Source organism: Colletotrichum gloeosporioides, assembly GCF_011800055.1.
Source record: "Colletotrichum gloeosporioides strain Lc1 chromosome Unknown consensus_82, whole genome shotgun sequence".
NCBI classification, from domain to species: Eukaryota; Fungi; Ascomycota; class Sordariomycetes; order Glomerellales; family Glomerellaceae; genus Colletotrichum; species Colletotrichum gloeosporioides.
Window position 1 is genome coordinate 454,598 of NW_025544727.1, and position 23,723 is coordinate 478,320.

The window sequence follows — 23,723 nt, forward strand, 5'->3', positions numbered from 1 at the left end:
CAGCGTGTGGCGGGTTTTGATGCATGTGTTGACAGTTAGTGTGTCTTTTGAGCTGCCCGTACCCATCACCGGCGAATCATTATCCGAGGTGCTAAACCGCGTATTTGAGGCAAAAACCAATTAGGTTGCACCGGAAGCCCAAGAATTGCCAATTTTTCTACTGACAAGTAATTCAAGTCCCGGGAAAGAGCGTCGTAGTTGCCCCGCTTGTTGCGAAACGAGTCAAGACACTTGCTGATTATGCGAGAGCGAAAAAGTCTAAATGCTCCTTTGATCAACCAAATTTCTCTCGTCTGCAGCTTAATAAGCGTGGTAACTGTGCTTTATGAATAAGTAATAAGGTTCTGGGCATGTCATAGAAGGTAGCATTGGATCTCCACCGAGAGCAAGGCTACAACCCGGTGGGAAAACCTTCTGAATGAACAAGCTGAGATGCTGAGATGAGTATGCGAGAAAAGCCCTCAGTTATAGTGAACTAGCAACTCACTTGCCATTGCATTACCACGAGTGTCATCATCGAATGATTCATATTTCCTCACTACCATATATCCAGGCGAGGCACCATCTCACGACCGGCCAAGATATCTTTTCTTCTTCTGCCTCCGGGTCGGCATAGATCTCGGTTCATCAAGGAAGAGCCCCATCATCCGACGCCAATGGAAATGCAAAGGGTTCTCCCCGAGTGGTGGCGTCCGCTCATATTTGAAGGGTGCCTCCTCTAAGAAATCCAAGGGCCCAGTATCTGGCGTCGCGGGGTCTTGAAACCATCTCAATGAGATCTCATATGTGGGCACATTTCTGAATAAATGAAGAGGCTTGAACCATTCTTCATGAGGCATCGGGTATCGGGCGTATTGCGGGTACATCCAAATTCGAAGTTCCTTCAACCGAGGAAGTTTATCAGCAGCCTTCGACCAAAGGTCAAACCATTGCATCTTGGCTGTAATAGCCTCTTCATCCTCTGGGTCCATGTATGATTCTATGGAGGCGGCCCAGATGAGGTGAAGGGTGTTGATCCGAATCAGTGATTCGGCGTTGGTCGTCTCCAAGAATCTGGAAAGAGCATCGATCCCGACGAATGAAAACGCCGTGTCATCGTACATGGAGTCGACCGCCTCCTGGTGCATGCGCTTGCAGGCGAGGAGGATGGCCAGAAAGGGGCTAAACTCCTTCACCATCGTGCGCCGCCTTTTCTTATCGCCGTCACTATCGCCGATCGAATCATCCACAGGCCGCAGCACGGGGGGTTCCTCTTCACATGCCCAGTGGTTGCACCAGAGCGAAGCGTTGCGCAGTCGCCAATCGTTGATCTCGTCACGCTGTGCCATGGCCTCTGCGGTGAAGGCGCCATCTCGGCATTCCGGCGCTTGCTCCGCGGGCGGGGCTTCCAGAACGTTGGTGAGCTTGATCTCCCGCACGTCTTCGGCGTCCGGATCCGAGATGCAAGCGCAATGGGAGAGGGGCGCCAGCGGGGAGGGGCTGGCTTTGTAGACATGCTGCGTCGATCCGGCGGCTATCCACAAGTGCCGATAGATGTTCTGACGTATTTCGAGCGGCAGGGCGGAGAAGAAGCCGGACTGCGGCTGGGGGTTTGTTGGCATCGCTTCGGATGAGGAGCCGGGCTCGGCATCATCGTCCGTGGGCCGTGAAGCTGGTTTGTGGTACTCTTCTATCTCTGGCATCTTTCTAAAGTAAACAGACATGCGAGTAAGAAGTGAGTATTGGTGAAAGGAGAGAGAAAGAGCACGTTATCGATGTTGAAAGAGAGCTTGATGAGATAAGACAACGTCTGCCTGGCGTTCGATGATTCCCCCTCCACCCCCTGCATCACCTCCCCAAAAGGGCTTAACGCCGCTTACGACATCCGTCTGTCCAATTGTGACGAGGCAGTTATGATGGCGAGCCAACACCATCTGTAGCAGCCCACATGCGCATGTTTTCGACACCAACGCTGCTGCATGGCCCGCAGGCTCGTGGGCTCAACGTCGCTGAAACTGTCATGAGTTCATCAAGGTTTTTCTTCCCATATAAAACGAGCAGACTATTACGTATCAGCCATCCATATCAAGCACACCTCACAAGGGTTGACCAATTCCGGCGGCATGATTGGTCAGATTCAGGATTTCTGGGGCTGATTGCTTGTCTTACCCCAGATCCAGCACAGATCCAGGGAGAGCTCTGCTCTTATCTCCCGGGCGTACCCCAGACCGCCTTCTGTCACAATAAAGTTCTTTCTTTGTTCATCAGCTCTTCGTGTCTTCTTCCATACATAAAAACAGCCCGCCATTGATACCCTTCCGTCCGCCGTTGTTGATTCTTGGGAGAGCGATGAGCTGTTCATCGATCCGGCAGCTCGCCCTGCTACGTGGGGCGCCGGCTCAACGCGCTTTAACGCGGGCTGGACAGAGCACTTTCATCGCTGGCTGCCGAGCTCCCTCGACTCTCAACACAAAGATATCACGACATGCGGCGAGGCCAATCCGGTCTATGGGATGCTTGGGCATTCAGTCGCAGCGATTCCTGAGCAGCACAGCTCGGAGGCGCAATGCTGCCGAAGATGAGGAGGAGACGGGGAGTTACAGCGAGGCCGACCACGAGCATGCCGTCATCTCAACCTTTGACCTGTTCTCTATCGGCATCGGCCCGTCATCTTCTCACACCGTCGGTCCGATGCGTGCTGGCAACATTTTCGTTGCTGATTTGGCAGAGGCGAATCTCTTGAGCAAGGTCAACAAGATTCGGGTTTCCATTTATGGCAGTCTGGCGCTCACTGGCGAGGGCCACATGACACCCTCTGCCCTCTTGCTCGGTCTTGAGAGCGCGGACGTAGAGACGGTCGACACGGCCTACGTTCCGGAGAGGTTCACTGAGATCAAGAACACGAAGAAGTTATTCCTAGGGCACGGACTGGCAGACGGCAAGGGTAAGGAGGTTGACTTCGACTACGAGCGTGACTTCGTCTGGGAATGGGGCCGCAAGCTGCCAATGCACAGCAACGGCATGCGCTTCACAGTCTTCGATGCAGATGGCTACGTCCTGGCGACCAATGACATGTTCAGTGTTGGTGGTGGCTTCGTTGTTAACGGCGCCTTGTCGATCAATCCTGACGTCTCATCCTCGTCCTCATCGTCCGTCGCCCGCGTGGACTCGCCCGACCCGTCATCAGAGGATACTGCTGGTAGACATCCGGTCGATCTGGCAGAGAATCTCTTCTACAAGGAGATCAGACGATCCGATGCCGCGGGAGACCGTCGGACGGGCGCCGAAGTCAGGCCCGAAGTAACAGACGACACGGCTCTCCTGGGGAACTCATCAGACAGCCTTTCACCGGTTGCATCTGAGGGAAATGGTGTCAACATCTCAGAAAACCCCGAGAATACGAGCGAGTCGGGCAGCCAGGGCCCTCGGTACCCGTTCCGAGACGCAACCAGCCTGCTCTCGCTGTGTCGCAAGCACAACCTCACAATTGCCCAGCTCGTCTACGAAAATGAAAAGAGCCACGGCTACACGGATGAGGAAATCTACCACAAGCTCTTCAAGATCTGGCAGGTGATGGACACCAGCATCTTGGAGAGCGTGCAGGCGCCGCTCGACACCAAACTGCCGGGGTCCCTGAAGCTCCATCGGCGCGCACCCGCACTCTATCGGAGACTGACCCGAGGCTTGTATTCCACCGCCGGCCAGACGTCGCCCAACCCCAACGAGCAAAAGAGCGACGGCAAGAACATCCAGTTCATTGGCTCCTCAGGTTTGGCGGCATCCAACAAGACCCCTGCGACGATTAGCGAAAGCAAGTCCAAGACGAGCGTCGGCCTCGGCCCGGGCCGAAGGTCGCCTCCACGCGTGCTGGGCTCCCTCGACCACCCCATCACCCCGTCTCCCTCGCGCCGGACTACGTTCCCCACGATGGACTATCTCACGGTCTACGCCATCGCAGTGAATGAGACTAACGCAGCGGGCGGTCGCATCGTCACGGCGCCCACCAACGGCGCCGCCGGTATCATCCCCGCCGTGCTGAAGTACACCATCGAGTTCATCAGCGACGACCCGGAGCGGGATATCCCGACGTTCCTCCTGACCGCCGCTGCCATCGGCATGCTCTACAAGCGCGGCGCAACCATCTCGGCGGCTGAGGGCGGATGCATGGCGGAGGTCGGCGTGGCCTGTTCCATGGCCGCGGGCGCCTTTGCGGCATGCATGGGCGCGAGCCCCGAGGCCATCGAGCAAGCTGCCGAGATCGGCATCGAGCACAACCTTGGTTTGACGTGCGATCCCATCGGCGGCCTCGTGCAGGCGCCGTGCATCGAGCGCAACGCTCTCGGCGCCATCAAGGCCATCTCCAGCGCCAACCTCGCTCTGAGCAGCGAGACGGGCACACAAAAGGTCAGGCTGGACGACGCCATCCGCGCGATGCGTCTGACTGCTAAGGGAATGAGAAACGAATTCAAGGAGACCAGTTTGAGTGGTTTGGCGACGAGCGTGCCGTTCAACATCCCAGTCAGTGTTCCTGACTGTTGATTTTGCTTTTGATCTGGACAATGATGAATGAGAGCTCTGGTTAGACTTGGAAAACTTGCAAAACCAAAATGCGGGGATCATAGAATTGGGATTTTTTTTACACTGGGTTTCAACGAATTAACGGTAGATTTGGATTATACAATCGAGCTTCCACTGCTCCCCGCCGGCTCTGTCATAGGTTCTTGTTCTGGCACTCACTTCATTTGGAGTGGGGGATTCACACAGACAAGTCCTATCTCCGTCAAAACAACGACGAGCAAAAATGAATGATGACAACCACGAGATTCGAACTCGTGCCTCTTTCGAGACCAGAATGCTATCCTCTTGGAGAATGAAGCGAACGCTTGAGTCTGGCGCCTTAGACCGCTCGGCCAGATTGCCCACATGCCTGATTAGGCAACACGATGCCAGAATTGTGCTGCGAGGTCCACCAAGAACAGTCCGGGATGGAGACAGCCGCTAGCGAAAGAGGATCCGCTGCTTGTGGATTTCAGGTGGTTAACAAGTGTTGCTCGGCATGATTTCTCCATCTCTTGAGGATGCTCCTAAAAGCTGGAAGGAAAGAGACGTGTATTGAGACTCATCTATGATACTGAATGTGCCAAACTTTTGCCACAACTAAGGTCCTGTGTACGTATTCTCGCAACTTTACTCTTTGTCCTCGAGGCCGACAAGCTTCAACGAATCTTTCCACAGTCTCCCCTCGCTCTCCGCATCATAAGCCCACGAGGCGTGGTATTGAGTATCAAACTGGCCGCATCCCTCAACCTCCGGTACCCCCTCTGTGCAGTCGGTGAGGTATCTACCTCCCTTGTCGGCCCATTCCTTGCCAACGGCAGCTAGCACCGTAGTCGCAGCCCCCTGTTCCGGGGACTTCATCTGTTTCTTTATCTCCGGGCTGTTCAGCAAAGCATCAATCTCCGCTTTGGGGAAGTTGACGGAGAGAGGCGTGTCAATGACACCAGGGTGGAGACTCGTCGCGTGCAGACCGCGAGACCCGTAGCGCCGCTCGATCTCGTTGGCCATGTAGATGTTGGCAGTCTTGGACTGAGCGTACGACATCATCGGCTCGTATCCTCCCTTCTGGAAGTTGTAGTTGTCAGACGCGTTGATGCCCTTGAACCTGTGGCCGGCGGAAGCAACGTTGACGACGCGAGAGGGGAACTCCGGGGTCGATGCCGCCAAAAGAGCCGGCTTCAAGAGCTGGAAAAAGAGGAAGTGGGAGAGGTGGTTGGTGCCGAATTGCATCTCGTGGCCGTCCTTGGTGAACTCGAGAGCTTGAACGGCCGCGATGCCGGCGTTGTTGATGAGGACGTTGACCTTGTCGGTCTTGGAGAGGATGGCTGCAGCGGCAGCGCGGACGGAGTCCAGAGATCCTTGATCCATCTGAACGATTTCCATGCGAGACGGGTCAAGGATGTCGGCGAGGGCGGTCTTCGCCTTGGCTACGTTCCTTGCAGTCAGGAACAGCTTTGCGCCGGTGGCCGCGATGGCGCGGACAGTCTCGATGCCGATTCCTGATGAAGTTCCCGTGATGACGAAGACTTTCCCGCCGAGCTTGCGTTCCAGTCCTTCGTCTTTGATGATTTGCAAGGCTGTTGGGCGGGCGTCGCCCGTTCCCTGGGGATCGGCATGGGCTTCAGCGTAGCGGGACATATTTGAAGTTTCGACTGATTTGTGCGAGGTTTAGGAAATTCGTCGATGAGGGTGCTGGAGAAAAAATGAGATTCTTCTTATTGCTGTTGATGATGATGATGATGAGGAATCCAAGGTAAAAGTTCGACTACGAACCGTCTTTATAGGTGCGACCAGATGGAAGCAGTATTGAGACGAAGCCTCCAAGCCCCCACAAGATACACATCTTCAAGTTCCAAACTTCTTTCCCCACAGAGCTGTTCATTCTTGGTTAGCAAACCGTCCGATTGTTGAAGCCTTCGAGTGTACCATACTCAGGGCTAGTGCTCTTACATGAATCGCGCAAAGTCCGCCCGTTATCCCCGGGGAATCCACTATCGTCTCCAGTCTTTCACTTCTCACCTTGCAAAAACATAGCTTTTAGAAACAACGAGCATAACGAAGAACTCGGGTTGGCATCGGGCTTCTTCAGATGCCAAGACGGCAGTGACATTCACACAGCAACATGGCTGACCTAAACTGCCGTTTAAAGCTTAAAGAGCGGATGTGGTGGGTCCAGGTCGCCGTTCGTGATAACGTTGCCAAAGCGGAGTTCTGACAAACCGGCTGACCTTAATTGCCGTTTCGGGCGAGCCGGGCTCCGGCCTGCACTCCGCCCGCCGCGTCACGTTGTCGCTGACAAACCTGGCTGACCGTTTTTCCCCTTTTTGGCTTGGCTGACCCCCATCATGTCGCCAGCTTCATCAACATTTTGATGAAACTGAAGGACGCGCTGAGATTCTGATTCTAGCGAGAGCCTAGCCCTGCTGTTGTCGTCCCCGACGCAGTGATGAGTTCGCTTGATAATCAGCCCGCCGCGGGAAGCGCGCAAACCGCGGAAGACAGGAAACAGAGAAAGAGAGTACAGAACCGGTTAAACCAAAGAGCACGCAGTAAGTCTGTTTGCATGCTCGAGTTGGGTTCTAGAACTCATCCGAGATCACAATCGCGGCGCTGACCAGTAGCTGCAGGGCAACGTCTCAAAACAAGCGCTGCCAATGCTACTCCAAGCCGGCGACCATTCCGAGTTGATCGCTGGCGATTGGAGGGTGATGCACAGCCATATCAGGCGATAAAGGCCTCATTAGAAGAGCTGGGAACCCCTCCGAGGCAGCCTACGGACGTGGGTATTTCCTCGCGGGAGCAATCATCAGATATTGAGGTCATAACCCTCGACGAGACTGACCGTGACGCTTTCTCGGTGAGGCTTGACTCATCTCAGGCCTTCGCTACAACACTCTACGCGGATCTCTTGTTCCATCTTATTGAGCATAACGTTTTCCGAGCTTTCGTATCTAACGCCAATCTTCTCGATGTGACAACGGCAATAGCATCTCCTCGGAATCTTCCAAAAGATGGATGGCTCGCCCCACCGGTAATCTACCAAGGCGACATGCGTTGTACAATCACATCAACCATACACCAAATCAATCCCAACATGCCCAAGTCTCTCCACCCAACTCCGGTTCAGGCAACAGACACTCACAGCTTTTGGATCAATGTGATCCCATTTGCGCGGGTGCGGGATAATCTCATTCGCTGGGAGGCCTGCTTCGATCACAACGAATTTCTTCGGGATCTCCTGGGGTCAGTGATTCGCGCAGCTGCGGCTAGGCGCCGTGAGGCCGGTGGTAGCTTATCATCATCAAGTTGTCCTTTGGTCATAGAGGAATCTGCAGATGATCCATCAGCCGGAAGGAATGGCTTCGTTGTCTGGGGCGAGGCGCATGATAAGCGGAACTGGGAGGCAACCCCTGGCTTTCTCAAGAAGTGGTCGTGGGCCGTTGAGGGTTGTGACGAGATCGTCGAGATCAGTAACAACTGGAGGCTTATAAGAGGTGAAGAGCTAATTGCCAGCGTCTCCGCAAGTGCAATCAAGTCAATTTTAACCCCCTAACTTACTGAATTAGCTACTTTTTTTAGTATTTTTAATTAATTAGACTAATTATAATTAAAATAAATCAATTACTATATAAAAATATATTATAGCTATATAAAAAAATTCATAATAATCCTAATAACCTAAAGTTATTACTAAGTAATATAACCCCCCTCTTTAGCTAGTTCTTTACTAGTTAGAGATTCTCTATAATATTAAGGCTTATTATAAGCTTCTATAAAGTAAGAGTTAACTTAGCCTAGCTAAAAGCCCTCTTATAGTTAGTAGATATTATTAGTATAATAAAAATATTAATAGTAAGTTAGTAGAGTACTAAGAATATCTCTAACTACTATAGCTACTATATAATAAAGTTATTAATAGTTTCTAGAGGCCTCTAGAGGAAGATATTAAGTTTATTAACTTAAAGTAGTATTTAATAATACTAGCTATTAACCTATTATTAGAAGTAAATATTATTATTACTTTAAACTTTAGGATTAATAGGATACTATATTAGTATTACTTTTAGTTTAACTAGTATATCCTCTAGCTATTCTTTATAATACTACTTATTAAAGTAATTTATAAAGCTATTTAGAGTATTATTAACTTATTCTTTTTAGTAATCTTCTTATTAGGTATTATATAAATATAATATACTAAATAATAGATATAGAATAATTACTATAAAAAAGAGTAGTAAATCTCTTATTAATTTATAATACTCTTATAACTTCTACTAAGTTTATTTAATACTATTATAGAGGAAGACCTACTATCTCTTATTAAGTAAATTAAATTATAAAACTAATTATAAAACTAGTAATACCTAATCTTTATAAATATAGGTAAGGAGGGCTTATATATAAAATTAGTAATAATAACTTTAGCTTAAATATAACTATAACTACTATAAATAATCCTTAAGATTATTATTAGTAAATAGAGAGATTATAGCTTTATAATATATCTTCTAGTTTAGTAGATAAAAAAGAAGATATTTAGTACTTATTATAACCTCTTAAAGTTAACTATAACTATTACTAATACCTTATCCCTTATATCTCTTTATTTAATAGTAAAAAAACTTTAAAATTATACCTATTTTAACTAGTACTTTCTAGTTATCTAGAGAGAGAAGGTCTACTTCTAAAATATATTATTTAATATCTATATTATTATTACTTAATAATATAAAACTTTAGATCTCTATTTTCTTCTTTATAGCTCTCTAAATTATAAGATATATATTATTTTATTAGGTATTATTATTTAGGATAAGAAAAGCCTCTTAATATAACTCTAAGAAGATCTAAAAATCCCTAAAGTCTCTATTAATATCTACTAAAACCTTCTAGTACTATTTATAGTGTTATAGTAATAACTAAATAAACTTAATAATATTATAAAGCTAGTTAATAAGGCTAATCTTCTACTAAAGCTTAAGATCCTCCTTATATTAATCTATTAACTAATAGTAATCTAATTTAGTTTTAAAAGTCCTTTTATTAGTACTAAAGAGGAATACTTAGGTTATAAAATTAAGGATATAGCTATAATACTATATATATTAAGCCTTTATATCTATCTTTATTATCTTTAGGTTAAGGTTTTAATAGAAAGCCTAAAGATAGCTATTATTAGTTATAATATTATTAGAAATTACTACCTTAATTTAATCCTAAATCTAATACTAATTAATAATATTAATAAAGGTCTCTAAGAGGGTAATACTATTATAATTACTATAATATTAATAAAAAACTAGAAAATAGGATTATAAAGCTTTATATTTATTAATAAAATAATAAGTAATAGCTATAAAAGTATAAATATTTAGAAATAATTATAGATTAAATAATAAATAGATTTTTAAAGCTACTAAGTGAAGTTCTATTATTAATAACCCCTCTCTATATTAGTAGATATTATCTAGATAGTTATAAATAAATATATACCCCTATAATACCTTATTAGTAATCTCTATATTATAGTACTATAGTACTTATTAGAAGTAAGTATTCTTAAAATAAGAGAAGGAGAGATTAGTAGAGATAATAGTAACTATATAGAGATTATATAAAGTTATTATTTTAATTTTTAGGATATTTAAATTACTAAACTAAAACCTCTTTAGTAATAAAAGGGTTAATATATATACTAATAATAGAGGAGTAATACTATTAAAGTTCTTATCTAAGTAAAGAGAGATCTTATATATATTATAGGTATTTTAGTATTATTAAAGTATAATTAATATAGAGAGAAAACTAGAATAACTATACTAAAATAAGTACTCTATAGGGGTAGATATAATAGTAATACTAAAGACTTTTAAATTACCCTTTAAGTTATATTAATTATAATTTTAGAAAAACCTCTTAGTATAGCCTTAAATAACCTTAATAAGAAAGGTACTATAATTTTAAATCTAGCTAGATTAACCTTATTTTTATTTTTATAATAGCTATACTTTAAGTATATACCTCTTATTACTTATAATAATCTATATAAAGTTATTAATTATAAGATTTAAAGGGATAGTAGTAATAAGAGTATTTATAATCTATAAAGAGATTTAAAAATATAAAGTACTTAAAATAATATATATATTAGTAATTAATAATAAAGTAGTAATAGTAGTAAATATCTTTAGTTTAAAGATAATAAAAGTAATAATATATATAAATAATAAGAATAAGATAAGATACTAAATATCTTTTATAAATAATATCTAATCTTAATAATACTTATACTATTTAATTTACTATAATTACTTCTATCCCTTTAGAAATTTTAAAAAAGATTAGCTACTAACTAGTATTATAAAAGTATTCTAAAAAACCTTATTAGAATATATAGTAATTAAGAGGTTAGTAATAATAGTATATTTTAGTAGCTAGGTATATTTAAATAAATAGGGCTCTAATTAATCTATAGCCTCCTATTAGCTAGATTATAAGATATTAAGTTAGTTAATTTAATTAGAGGGGGTCGAATTAACTACTTAAGGGATAGAGATAGCCTCACTTTAACTAGTTAACTTAAATAGTTTACTAATCTGATTGCACTTGCGGAGACGCTGCTAATTGCCCTATTATCAGGGTCTATAAGCACCTCAGAGGATTTACTTGTTGGAAACTGAAGACGTTTGGGTAAACCGTGTTGTTTGAACGCCAAATTGTACACTAAAGACGTTAGACTCATAATGTGTCGGCTGTGGTGTTTTTTTTATAAATCATAGAGATCTTTAACCACCTACCGCTTGGTGATGACCCAGGCCACGCCATGAGATAACTGGCAATGCCGAGGTAAGCTCGACTAAGCCCGCTTTAGGATGTACTTGAAGCATGACGAAGTTGACTTCTGCTGTTGAGATGTGATGCAGATACAACCATTCAGCCCTGTCTTGGCAGTACAAAGACTGACTAGGGTGTATGCTAAGTAGCTGCTATGACCGGTCGGCGTCCCACGGTGACAGACCACACCGAAACGTACAGCTCCAAGGCCGAAGCCGAGGTTTATGGACCAATGTCACCTCAATTGTAGCAATTTTCCGACTCGTCCAGCTTATCCGCTCAAGCCCTTCCCCAACGGATACCGCTGATCATATCCGGTCATGGGCTTGATGCAGGGCAGTTGGGGGAGCTGCGAGCTTGTGACAGGGGTTAGGTGGAAAACAGCTTCGACACCAAGCTGATCTTGGAAGATAGCCATTGAGACTTGGCGTTCCAATCGATCTCCTGCCCACAGTGTCCGGGAAATGATTTCAAGAGAAACAACCTGCGATCTTTATCTTCTAACTTTCGAGTCCAGCCACGTTCGATTTGTGAAGATCTTGGTGTTGTTTTGCTTCAGTTGTTCGGAATTACGAGCGACACCGCTGGATTTGACGTCTTGGCGTTGGGTCTCCCCCCGCTTGTCAATTGGTGCTGCGCTCCGCTATTGATGCCCGCTTGGATACAACTGAGGCTTTTGAGGTTAGCTGGGCTTGGCAACCCAGCAAGGTGGGATCTGAGTCTTTTTCCTGGACTCCTTTTTCTGTCCAGCTGGATACTTGGAGAAAACTATCTCAGTCCGAAATGTCAGCAGTAACTATTGGTTTTGTGAATCGCAAAGAGAAGGGAAACATCATCGATGTCTGGTGAACTTGGCGTTCTTCCCCAGACCCCGCACCCCGCATTCAAAATCCCTTCTGCATGCTGCGTCCTGCGTCTTCCTCTTTCCACCCACATTGCGTCATGTGACATCGGCCAAACCCCTGCTCTAGCCCGTTGAGAAGCGGATATGCACTCCCAGGCACACACGTAATAGCCTCGAAAGGTGATCGGACAACTGCCGCTCGGCCCATCGGCTTCAGTAGTTGACTGACCATGTTCCCTGCTCCGGTCTTCGTCCGGATGCTTGGTCGAGAGATCGACAGTCAAGCGAGATGTCCGCCCTGTACCCCTCAGGCCCCGGTCGTGATGGCTGGGAAGGCTCGGCATTGCGGGCTCGCGGAGCTCGTCATCTTGGCAGCCGGTTATAAAAGCTCCCAGGTCGGATCGATCTAGCCAAGACTTCCGGCCCCGAGAGGTTACGCTCACAGCCCGGCCAAGAAGTCGTCAACAACATGGCTTCCTCTAGACTTGCATCCTGCCTTGCCCTGCTCAACGGTCTTGGCCTTCTCTCGGGTGTTCGTGCGCAGTCAAACAGGACCTTACCAGAGGCTGCTCAGATCATCGACCAAAAGAGCTTCAACGTCTTGGAGGAGGTTCTTCCTCCTTCTGAGGCCAATGCGACTACTGTGAGCCTTGATGCGCTATGTGGATCAATCCGAGACTAACGCATGATCAGACGTTCTTGTGGCCTGGCGTCACCCCGGAGTCTCTCAAGGCGAAGCCATTCCACGTCTACGATGAGGAGTTCTACGATATTATCGGCACTAACCCCTCGCTGACTCTGATTGCCACTTCTGAAGTTGACCCCATCTTCCATGAAGCTGTCACATGGTGGGTTCAGAGCTCGATTCTTCATAGGACGAGCCCGAGACTGATGAGTGCAGGTATCCTCCCACGGAAGAGGTGTTCTTCGTCCAGAACGCCGGCTCTCCCGATGCTGGAACTGGTCTGAACAAGTCCTCCATCGTTCAGAAGATCTCCCTTACGGATGCCGAGGCTTTGAGAAACGGCACTCTCCGCACGGAGGAGGTTACAGTTCACGTTGTTCCTTCCAACCCTCAGGTCATCAACCCGAACGGTAACTCTTCCACATCGATTCATCACAGCTGCGCGCGTCAGAGACTAATGCAACGTAGGCGGAACTAACTACAACGGCAACATCATCTTCGCCGGCGAGGGGCAGGGAGACCGCATCCCCTCTGCTTTATATCTCATGAACCCCCTTGAGCCGTACAACACGACCTGTATGTGATCAACGTCACGCATCCAATCAGCCTCAGTGACGGAGCTCAACTGAGCATCGTTCTTCTAGTGCTCGTCAACAACTTCTTCGGCAGACAGTTCAACTCTCTTAACGATGTGGCCGTCAACCCCAAGAATAAGGACATCTACTTCACTGACACCCTGTACGGTTACTACCAATATTTCCGCCCTGAGCCTGGCATGCGGAACCAGGTTTACCGTCTGAACCCTACCACTGGTGCTCTTACCGTTGTGGCCGATGATTTCGTTCTACCCAACGGTGAGCTTCTTCCACTAATTAATGACACCTTTTGATGAACGCGCATGATGTCTGACTTCTTGTATAAAGGTCTCACCTTTTCTCCCGAAGGCGACTACGCCTACGTCACGGACACTGGTATTAGCCGCGCTCTCTTCGGCATGAACCTGACTCAGCCCGCATCCATGTAAGTCATCATGATTCCTGCTGCCCGCATCTCATCGACTCATGCCCATATCGCAGCTACCGGTTCGACGTCAAGGAGGACGGAACCTTCGAGAACCAAAAGACCTTCGCCTACGTCCACGCTCGTGTCCCCGATGGTAAGTCCCTTTGAATCCAGCACCAAAGCCGTCAACAGCGGAAGTCAGCGCATGGGAACTCCGCCTAACCCAAAACTCACAGGTATTCACACGGACTCCAAGGGCAACGTCTACGCCGGATGCAACGACGGCGTGCACGTCTGGAACCCCTCTGGAAAGCTTCTTGGAAAGATCTATACCGGAATCGTCGCTGCGAACTTCCAGTTTGCCGGAGATGGCCGCATGATTATCATGGGCAAGACGAATCTGTTCTACGCTACACTTGCGGCTTCGGGTGCCCCGTTGTATTTCTAGATGGTCTAACTTTGATTGACACGATTTTACGGTTCCACAGTTTTGAAAATCGAAGGCTGCGATGCTGAATACGCGTGGCAGAATTAAGGAAAATCCAATGGCAGTATGTTGTTGGGATAAACAGAGTGAGAGAAGAAATGCAATCAGCAAACGGTTGTATGGCATTCTCTATCAGAGTTTCTAATGAGGTTCCTCCTGGTGTACTCGGTTGACACAGGCGTCTTTGCAGCCGTCAAAAACGCTTGACGGTTGAAATTGAAAAAAGTTGTCTCAGTGACTCCAATTTTTGACAGTGAAGGTGTTGAAGGTGCTATTTGAAGAGTCAAACTACTGCCATTCGTCCCGATCCCGCCATGTCTGCTATCGCGTTGCTAAGAAGAAGCCCGTAGCCTACACGAGATATGCAGCAATGTGTGGTGTTCTTACTATATCCTACTTCTTCTTGGCATCTACACGCAACTCTTCACCCGTGTATTGCATGTATCGAATATGCTCGACTTCTTTGAAACGTGAAATTGCCAGAATGGTTGCAGGGTCGAAAAGCCCATGATATGTCGGTACAAACTGATTCGGATTGTCTTCAAGCGATAATGCGATTTCTTGTGTCATAGAGCCTCGAGCATCTGGTTGTTGTAGCAGGTCGCATACACGCTGGAGATGGTCGTCGAATTCCTCCTTGGTCATCAAGGCCGGGTTGATAATGTAGACGTCCTCGATGATTATGTCATCGCGTCTGAAACTCTGGAGTTTGCCGAATGTTCTAAATTGTAGCCAGGCGTGTTCAAATACGTCCAACCTCTGTTTCGGCGACACATATGCCTGAGAGCTTCGGCACACGGGCGTTGCTGTGGGTGGGCCTACCATGGTGCGAAAGTCGAAGTCAATGAGCTCGCGGTAAATGTACTCCGAAATCGACACGCCGACAGAGAGGATAATGTAGCCGTGGGACTCATACAAACCTTCAAATCGGTGAGGCATCAAAAGAACCAGGAAATATGATATCCAAGCTAACTGACGAAAGATCCAACCAAGTGTCAGTATATCAACTTGTCCCATCATTGTTTCTGAACGTTTGAGGTGTTCGAGGTAAATGCTGGAAGAAAGTGCTTCGAACGTATAACTCGATGTATGAAGAGAAGTGGATGAAACTAGCAAAAGCCTTCAAAGTAATGCGTGACTCCATTTTTACATTTGTTGTTTTTGATTACCTCCGATGCGTACCTGGACAACCTGGCTCACACCTTTGTAGTTCACGTGAGGGCCATTTTCGTGGACGGCCAAATATTCATCTCTTTCTTGCCAACTGTCTATTTGAGGTTTCAAGAAAGAGCCAGCAGGGTACATAGAAGTGTTTGAATTTTGAAAGCGATAAGCGCTACTTCAGATTGGGCGGCTTTTCGCCAGCTCTGTGGTGATTTCTCGCAGCCGTGTCTCTAAATCCTGGAAACGATCCCGGCTTGGGGATGGACCAAGGGCTGTTCGGAGGTAGACCGCTTAGCCCAGAATCTGTATCCTTGTGTCATTCCAGTCTGGATCCCCGCAACGGGCAGCTAGCAGCGAACAGCGCCTCCACAAGGGCAATCAAAGCAATTTTGACCTCCATACTTGTTAACTTGGCTCTTTTTTTTGGTGTTTTTGATTACTTAGCTAACTTGCAAATAAAACAAATCAATCACTATATAAAATGACGTTATATAGACTACCTAATCGGGTAATTTTGAGGATATCTATAGCCTTATAAGCCCTCTTGTAAGCCCCCAGAGGGGCCCCTTAGAAGGCCCCTTAGAAGGCCCCTCTAAGAGGGTCCCTCAGAAGGCCCCTTAGAGGGCTCTTTAGAGGGACCCTTAAGCCCCCCCCCTAAGGGGGCCCCTCACGTATGCCCTCACGTATACCTATAGGCTAGGTATACCTATAAGTGGGGCGATAGCCTATATAAGGCTTCCTATTAGCTAGAGTATAAGACATCAAATATTTTAATTTAATTGAGGGGTGTCGGATTGATTGATTGGGGAGTGGCGATGGCCTCACTTTGCTTGGTTAGGTTATTTGCGTTGTCAATTTACTTGCCTTCGTGGAGGCGCTGGCAGCGAAGTGTCCCATCCCAGGACAACTGACAAATTAGAATACGTAAGCCAGCAAACCAGTGTCTTCCATATATCCGGGGAAAAGCAGCATCTCAAATTGAGATCTAAAGGCGCATATCCCATAAGGTACGCTTAATAGCAGCAAAAGCGTACTTGTGGCAAAATAGCCTGGCTAGTATAATAGTGAGGACCTTGGTAACTCTGGCCTCAATGTAGTATACACAAAGGCAAAAGCCAAAACCACGCCCCGGTGTAAAATAATGCCGGGCAAAGTTTAATCATCAGAAGCTTAACAATTACTGAAGCCAATTTACACCGTTAATTAAGGACACTCCGTTAGCCTTTTATCTTTGGATCTCTTCCAACAACATATCATCACCACACGATGGTAGATTCTTTGGCTAATTTAACCACCGGTGAGCTGATGTGTCGCATCGGTGACTTGGAATTATTATGGCGACGCATCTTGTGGCGACGTCTCACTTCCTTGTGGGGGTTTCTCAACACCTTTTTCGTTCGCATTATAATCTCACATTTTCCTTCACAAATAATTCTAGCTCTCCTGCGACGGATAGTAACCACGTCACACATCCCGGAACTATTATGGATAAAACCCAACAACAAAGACTGCATATCAAGATCCTCGTGTGGCATCTACTTTGTGGAGCTTCTTTTCATTGGCATTTTGCTCATCTTTGGCCTACGTTTTGCCGGCTCTACCACAAGGTTGCCTACCTTTCAACGCACCCCCGAGGCCTACGCTTTCATTTATCTCATCGGCATTCGCTGTCCTGGCCTGTGGTTGGCCATACTGTGGCGGTCCTGTCTGGTTACCTGAACTGCGTCGGACAAGCAGCCCGCGCACCCAAGAAATCCAGGAACCCATTATCGAGTAAAAGACACAATCTACTACCTTTATGCGACCTATTCTCGCCAAACTTCGGACTCCGAGAACATTCAGTCCGATCTTGAATGCAGGAAGATATCTCAGGCTCAATCTCACGAGTTTCTCAAAAGGTTCAACACAAGATAAAATAAAAATGTGTACGGGTCAAAATATTTCCGCCACGTGGCACATAGACATCGCTGGAACAGAGCCGTTCAATGTCCCAGATCTAGATAGGCTAGGTCACTCTCAGAAAGCAATCGTTCAATATGTCACCTCCTTCGAGGGGCTTCTCGATCTCAAAGACTCCAGACGCGTCGTGTCATAGTAGTACATACAGTCTGAACACATTTGTGGAAGCATTGCAACGTGATCATGGATCTCGATTGTGGTAAATTGAGGAAATCCACGTTTTGGTGAGGTCCGTCACCGACATTAGCTTTCTCGCTCGCGGGCTCGAAATGCGGTGAGAGAGAGAGACATTTGTAAATGCATTTTGAGAATACCCGGAACCAAAAATGATGTCAAAAAAAAAAAAAGCGAAATCGCCATAGAGATCTCAAGAGTCGAGCAAGTTATTATTTCGACGCTCGCTATCGGCACTGGGGATACCGCAATGCGACGATGCCCTGGCTCACACCATCCAACTCCAAATGGCGGCGAGAAGTGGCATCGACTTCGCTGGAAAGATAATCATTCGATTAAAACTGAAGTCGAGGTTGGAAATGCTGCCTTTCAGCTCGGCTCCGTGTCCGTTGGCTGGCCGTGGCGTTGGTGGCCACCAAGTGATCGTCGCAACCGCGGGGTTCCCCAATCGAGTAGGGCATTCCCTGCGCGGTTGTCAACATCGCTGTCCAATCAGAGAACGCCGCGTCGGATGACGTAGGCAGCCGTTTGCGCACTCAATTTCCAGCGAGAGTCGCGTCCAAGCGATTGCAGGAACAACTTCGAACCCTAAACCGACGACAACGTCGCTCCTACGACACCCTTCGAGCCTCACGGCCGCAACCAAAATGTCAGAATCACAGCAATCGGCGTGGTCATCACGCGTCGATGTCGTTCTTCGCCCCGTCGAGCGACCGGTCAGCTACCTAACGCGCGCCGGCATCGCCGCCTCGTACCCTCTGCGCGGTATCTGGTATTTCCTGCGAAACAAGGAGTTCTACCCGCTCTTCCTGAGCCGATTGCTGCCGCTATCCATCATATCCTTCCTGGTATACTTCATACTTTTCACGTTCGCCTTCCTGCCGCAATTCGCGTTCTTGGCCATCTTCCACGGCTGGGGCGCATGGGTCAACGCGGTGGTGCTTGTCCTAGGAGAGGGAGTGGTGATTATCCAGGGTCTCTTCGAGGGTTTCTTTGTCGACGAATGCCGAGTCGACGTCTTCGATGTGAGTCTTCTCCACAAGCCAAAACGGGCAAAATCAAGCAAAACTAACGATGCGTGGTAGGCCACCCTCATCAAGGAGTCCCATACAGATCTGGTTGCCCCCCACCGAATTCTCTTCCCCGACGCCCCGACAGCTGTCAAGATGCTTGGCAAGCCAACGACCTCTGCCATCTACACGCCCTGGAGCATGGTGCAAATCATCGAACTGATCATCTTCCTCCCCCTCAACTTCATCCCGGTGGTCGGCACGCCGGCGTTCATCATCATCACGGGCACGAGACTGGGTAAGCTTGCCCACTACAGATGGTTCCAGCTGCGGGGTCTGAGCAAGAAGGAGTCCAAGAGGGAGATATCATCGAGGACATGGGAGTATGTGTGGTTCGGCACGGTTGCCATGCTTCTTGAGCTTGTCCCAGTGCTGTCCTTTTTCTTCCTGCTCACCACGTCGGCGGGCGCGGCACTCTGGGCTGCGAGAATGGAGGACGAGAAGAGGAGGGAGGCCGTGGAGAGCTTGGTTGGAGAGCCGTTGCCGCCGCCGCCTCCCTACGAGGATGACCCGGTCTAGACTAGAGAAGTGCATTCCTATTTCGATTCACAGCCAGCAAGCAATCAACTGACTTCCATTCAACCTCTACCACAGCCCTCCTGCAGCCATTCTGTGCTCAATCCACCTCATCGGCGGGGTCATCGCCAGTCACCCACCGAACCCAGGACCACCGGGCTCCTGCCTCTGTCTCCCTCCTTCCTCCACGACGTGACCTGCCCTGCCCAAACGCGTTTCCCTCCCTTCCACCTGTTCCTGCCTTCGCGCCTCATTTCTCCTTCCTTCCCACCAAGGCCAGGTTCTCGTCTGTTCCATGGCTGATAGGGAAGTGGAGAGAAGCTCTTTCCTGGGAAGGCACCGGACCTGTCTCCTTCCCAGCTTGACTTGGGTACAGTGCATGTGCCTCGCCGCGGCTGCCACCCCGACCAACCTGCTTCCCTGTGCGCACCTCCTTCCTGCTCGCTTCTCTTGCGATGCGATGAGGCCATGAGAATGGTGAGGCGAGCACCTTCCCATGGAAGTTGTGCCTTCCTCAACAACTGTTCAACTTGTGAAAGGCGCCCCCCACTGGTTTCGAAAGCAGCCACCTGACTGACCGAACGATTCCGAGCCGTTCTGTCCGCAGTCACATGCGGCAGCAGGTACTTGCCCACCTTTTCTAGGAGAGAAGTTGCAATACTCAATGGGCAGTCGCATAGTCAGACAGGCGAGGACTTCATGTGCCTCTGGAGTACGCCATGTTGTGCCTCGTTTGATGTTCATCGATGGCTACGACATATCTGCTGTGGACGAAGTGTTCCATCCCTAAATATGCTCACCTCCATCGGCACTTCAATGGCCTGCAAAGTGTGTCATCATGTACTCTGGCTTTCCTCGGTGTTTGACATGATGCCTTTTTCTCCTTCCGCCAGCTCGTGCTTGCCCGGCTCCTTCGTATTCCTCGCCGTGCCTTCCATCCAGAGTATGAGGCTGGCAAGTGCAGTGTGCGTGCCTGCCACCTGCTCCTCCCGTGACCCGGAAGCTTCCTTCTCAGAACTTTCAAACTGCAAGGTCGAGGAACGAGGTCCCTTCTGCCTCTGCCTCTGCCCCTCGATCACCCCCCCTCTCCCACATCTATTTAAACCCCTCCTCTCTGCCGTCCTCCTCTGACTTTCTTCTCTTCCTCATCCCATCCTTCATTTCTGGCGCCCGCCCTCGTTTGTCTCTGTCTTTTCTGTCGTCTTCGTCCTTTGACGTTCGTCTTCGTCCTTTGGCGTCCTTCGTCGTCCTTTAGCGTCCTTCAGCGTCTTCGTCGACATGCGAGCCCGAGTCATCGGCGGCCTCGCGGCCTTGGGCGTTGCCCTGGCCTCAACCTGCCCTACCCTCACGCAGACCGTCTACATCCCCGTCGTTGCCCAGCCCACTTCTCTCCCTCCTACTACCATCACTATCGATGCCTACACCCCTGGCAGCTCTCAGTACACAGGCCCCAAGCCTTGGGAGTCTGGCCCCGTCATCACGTCCACTGTCTACATCGCTCCCACTCCCGACTCCTCAATCGCCAGCGTCCCCGGCAACGTCGATGGCAATCCTCCTGCTACCATCCTCCCTGGCGGCCAAGTTACCCCCGGCGCTCCAGGAGGCAATGGTCAAGGAATAACGACAGTCTACACGTTCCCTGCTGGACAGACTCCTCCTTCTTTCCCCTGGAACCCTACGGACCCTGGCACCAACTCTGATGATGGCGTCGTTGTCTTCAGCACCACTCTGTACAACACCAGACCTGGATCGGGAGGCACTCCAACAGTCGACACTCTCGTCACCTGTTTCACCGTCACCTTTCCCTCTGCGACGGACTCTGGCAATACCCCTGGGGCTCCCGTTGGCGGTGGCTCTGTTAGCACCGTTGTCGTTCCCACAATGGTCCCGGGCCCTGATGGCAGTCTCTCCTACTCTCTTCAGACACTTCTTTCTTCATTCCCTCCGGGCGTTGGCAATGGTGTTCCACCTGCTACTGTCGTTACCACCACCTACACTATGCCGGCAGATGCTCAGGACCCCACGGCAGGCACTCCTGTTATCGCCACCCTCACTCTCACATTCCCTCAACCTCCTGCGACTGGCGGCTCACAGCCTCCGGCATCTCCTGGAGTGCCTGGTTCTTCCCCGTCTGAGCCTGCTACCATCACTGTCATTCAGCCTCCTGGCATTCCTGGCTCTGCCCCGTCTGACCCTGCCACCGTCACTGTCATCCAGTCTCCTGGCGCCCCTGGTTCTTCGCCATCTGGCCCTGCCACGATCACTGTCATCCAGCCAAACCCTTCGTCTCCTGGCATTTCCGGACCAGCTGTTCCTGTCGGCCCTTCCACTATCACCGTCGTTCAGCCAAGCACCTCCTCTCCAGCTGGCTCAATTGTCACCGTCTTCATGACTTCTGACACTCCTCCTGGCGGCGGTGTTCCGGGCGGCCCTGGCTCCATCGTGACTCAGACTGTCCCTCCGAGCGACTCCATTCCCGGTGGCTATGGCGACTCGTCTCCTTCAGCTGGCTTTCCTTCTGCGATCACAGTCACCCTTCCAGCTGGCTCCGGCTCAGGCCCCGGCTCGGACTCTGCTTCTCAGGGTCCTGGCAATGCATCACCCGTCACTGTCACCGTCCCAGTTGTTTCTGGCGCAGATGCTGGCTCCGGCTCTCAGGATCCCGCTGGCGCAGCACCTGTGACCGTCACTGTCCCTGCTGGCTCTGCTCCCGGCAGCATTCTTGGGGGCTACAGTGACCCAGCGCAAGCAACTGCTTCTCCTGGTCCTTTCGGCTCTCCTTCTGTGGTCACCTTGTGGCCCACTGCCCAGACCGATGCGGCCGTACCTGCTGCTCCAACTGACGCTGCCACTGACGCTGCCACTACCGTTGGCTCTACTCAGCCTGGCGCAGCGAGCACCAGCTCTTGCACGTCGACCCTCACACCGCAGCCCGCGCCGACGGTGGTCAGCTCCGCAGAACCCAGCTCGACAGAGACCAGCTCTTCTCTGCTCACAAGCACACTGGTCAACGTCATTTCGGAAGCCACGACCACCTACTCTTTCCCGTTCGAGTCCCTGGTCACCTCCATCTCAGTCATCACTGTGAGCCCGGCAGACCCCGGCAACGCCGCGGGTGGCAGCCCTCCCAGTGCCAGTGCCAGTGCCAGTGCCAGCGCCAGCGTCATCGTGAGTGCAAGCACCGTTGCCAGCACCGTTGCCAGCACCGTGGTTGCCAGTGGCGGCAGCGTCCAGAGCTCGCTGGTGCTCAGCACTCTGGTTCAGGTAATTACAACCACGCCAACCGCAACGGCAGCTGCCCTCGAACGTCGCGCCTTCCTGAACGCAACTGCCCCCATTTCGGCTGCGACCCCCATGTGCACGGGAACCACTGAGGTTGGGACGCTCTCCTTGGACGTAAGTTTCTTCCTTGTCTCCTTCGTCGTCCGGCGTCGTCCTTCATCGTCTGGCGGCGTCTTTGCCGTCATTGTCGTCCGGCGTCCTCGGCCATTGCTGACAAGACTTGCAGTTCGATGACCTCTCGGTTGGCCCCGTCTACAACCCCTACCACCGCTTCTGGTTCTCGAAGGGTTTCCTGGTCGGTCCTCCCCCCTCGGACCCGTACCTGCCCTCCTCTGGCGGCCGCCTTGTCGAGTTCGTGCCTCCCATGATCTCCAACTCCAACACATCTGGGTTCTCTGGCGACACTGCCCAGATTGGCATGGGTAAGACGGCATCATCTCCGTGCTTCCAGTTCGACTTCTACGGCATCAATCTCGGCTGCGACTCTCGCATCACCGGCCAGCTCTGCGAGTTCACGTTCACGGGCTACCAGTGGAACGCTACACAGAGCAATGAGACGGAGTTCGCCAGCCAGACTGCCTGGGTGCCTTCCTGCCCTGCGATGAAGGAGTGCCCTCTCACCGTTTTCAAGGCCACTGGCTTCTCTGGTCTGAGCTCCATCACCGTCACACTTCGCGTGGATGGCGAACCTCGCACCTGGTGGGCTGACGACCTCCTTGTCGGCTGGAGCAAGAACGACTGCGAGTCAGCTACCTGTCGCCAGCAGACTGGGGTGGACGCTGTCACCATTGACAATGGCCCCGTCTGGTACTGGACCTCGTTGGGCATGAGGCTGTTGAAGACGTCTCGGGTCAGCAAGCACCTTTGATCTCGCGGGAGGATGATACGACTGTGTAGTGATGATGTGAAGGATTTCTTGGGAGACTCGCGAAAGTCGGAACATGAGAAAGGAGGAAATGGGCCAAATGCACCTACCTGATGTATGTTACTAGCATGTCAAATGAATTGTTTTGGAGGTCCATTGCTTCTGCTGTCTCTTTTCTCTTTTCTTCTTCGTCGTCGTCGACCTGCTTCGTCGTCCTGCTTCGTCGTCCTGCTTCATCGTCCTGCTTCATCGTCCTGCATGGTCGTCCTGCATCGTCGTCCTGCATCGTCGTCCTGCATCGT

The 23,723-nt window shown here is 49.5% G+C and overlaps 6 protein-coding genes across 6 annotated transcripts; 4 read left to right on the forward strand and 2 right to left on the reverse strand.

The window, feature by feature from the left end:
* Nucleotides 1-566: 566 nt before the first annotated feature.
* Nucleotides 567-1,682, reverse strand: GCG54_00010112 (uncharacterized protein; the record flags this gene model as incomplete). Its single annotated transcript, XM_045410043.1, has 1 exon — nucleotides 567-1,682. One exon carries the CDS (start codon nucleotides 1,680-1,682, stop codon nucleotides 567-569), a length of 1,116 nt encoding a protein of 371 aa, XP_045259078.1.
* An 805-nt stretch (nucleotides 1,683-2,487) lies between these two features.
* On the forward strand, nucleotides 2,488-4,518 carry GCG54_00010113 (L-serine dehydratase; the record flags this gene model as incomplete). The annotated part of the gene is made up of 1 exon (XM_045410044.1): nucleotides 2,488-4,518. One exon carries the CDS (start codon nucleotides 2,488-2,490, stop codon nucleotides 4,516-4,518), a length of 2,031 nt encoding a protein of 676 aa, XP_045259079.1.
* Nucleotides 4,519-5,166: 648 nt separating this feature from the next.
* GCG54_00010114 (Retinol dehydrogenase 13) lies at nucleotides 5,167-6,174 on the reverse strand (the record flags this gene model as incomplete). Its single annotated transcript, XM_045410045.1, has 1 exon — nucleotides 5,167-6,174. The coding sequence occupies one exon, from the start codon at nucleotides 6,172-6,174 to the stop codon at nucleotides 5,167-5,169; it is 1,008 nt and encodes a 335-aa protein (XP_045259080.1).
* A 6,512-nt stretch (nucleotides 6,175-12,686) lies between these two features.
* Nucleotides 12,687-14,352, forward strand: GCG54_00010115 (uncharacterized protein; the record flags this gene model as incomplete). Its single annotated transcript, XM_045410046.1, has 8 exons — nucleotides 12,687-12,860; nucleotides 12,911-13,065; nucleotides 13,119-13,312; nucleotides 13,371-13,478; nucleotides 13,547-13,756; nucleotides 13,826-13,922; nucleotides 13,979-14,058; nucleotides 14,141-14,352. 8 exons carry the CDS (start codon nucleotides 12,687-12,689, stop codon nucleotides 14,350-14,352), a joined length of 1,230 nt encoding a protein of 409 aa, XP_045259081.1.
* Nucleotides 14,353-18,335: 3,983 nt separating this feature from the next.
* On the forward strand, nucleotides 18,336-19,277 carry GCG54_00010116 (uncharacterized protein; the record flags this gene model as incomplete). Its single annotated transcript, XM_045410047.1, has 2 exons — nucleotides 18,336-18,713; nucleotides 18,774-19,277. 2 exons carry the CDS (start codon nucleotides 18,336-18,338, stop codon nucleotides 19,275-19,277), a joined length of 882 nt encoding a protein of 293 aa, XP_045259082.1.
* A 1,275-nt stretch (nucleotides 19,278-20,552) lies between these two features.
* Nucleotides 20,553-23,424, forward strand: GCG54_00010117 (uncharacterized protein; the record flags this gene model as incomplete). Its single annotated transcript, XM_045410048.1, has 2 exons — nucleotides 20,553-22,670; nucleotides 22,783-23,424. The coding sequence occupies 2 exons, from the start codon at nucleotides 20,553-20,555 to the stop codon at nucleotides 23,422-23,424; spliced, it is 2,760 nt and encodes a 919-aa protein (XP_045259083.1).
* Nucleotides 23,425-23,723: the final 299 nt, after the last annotated feature.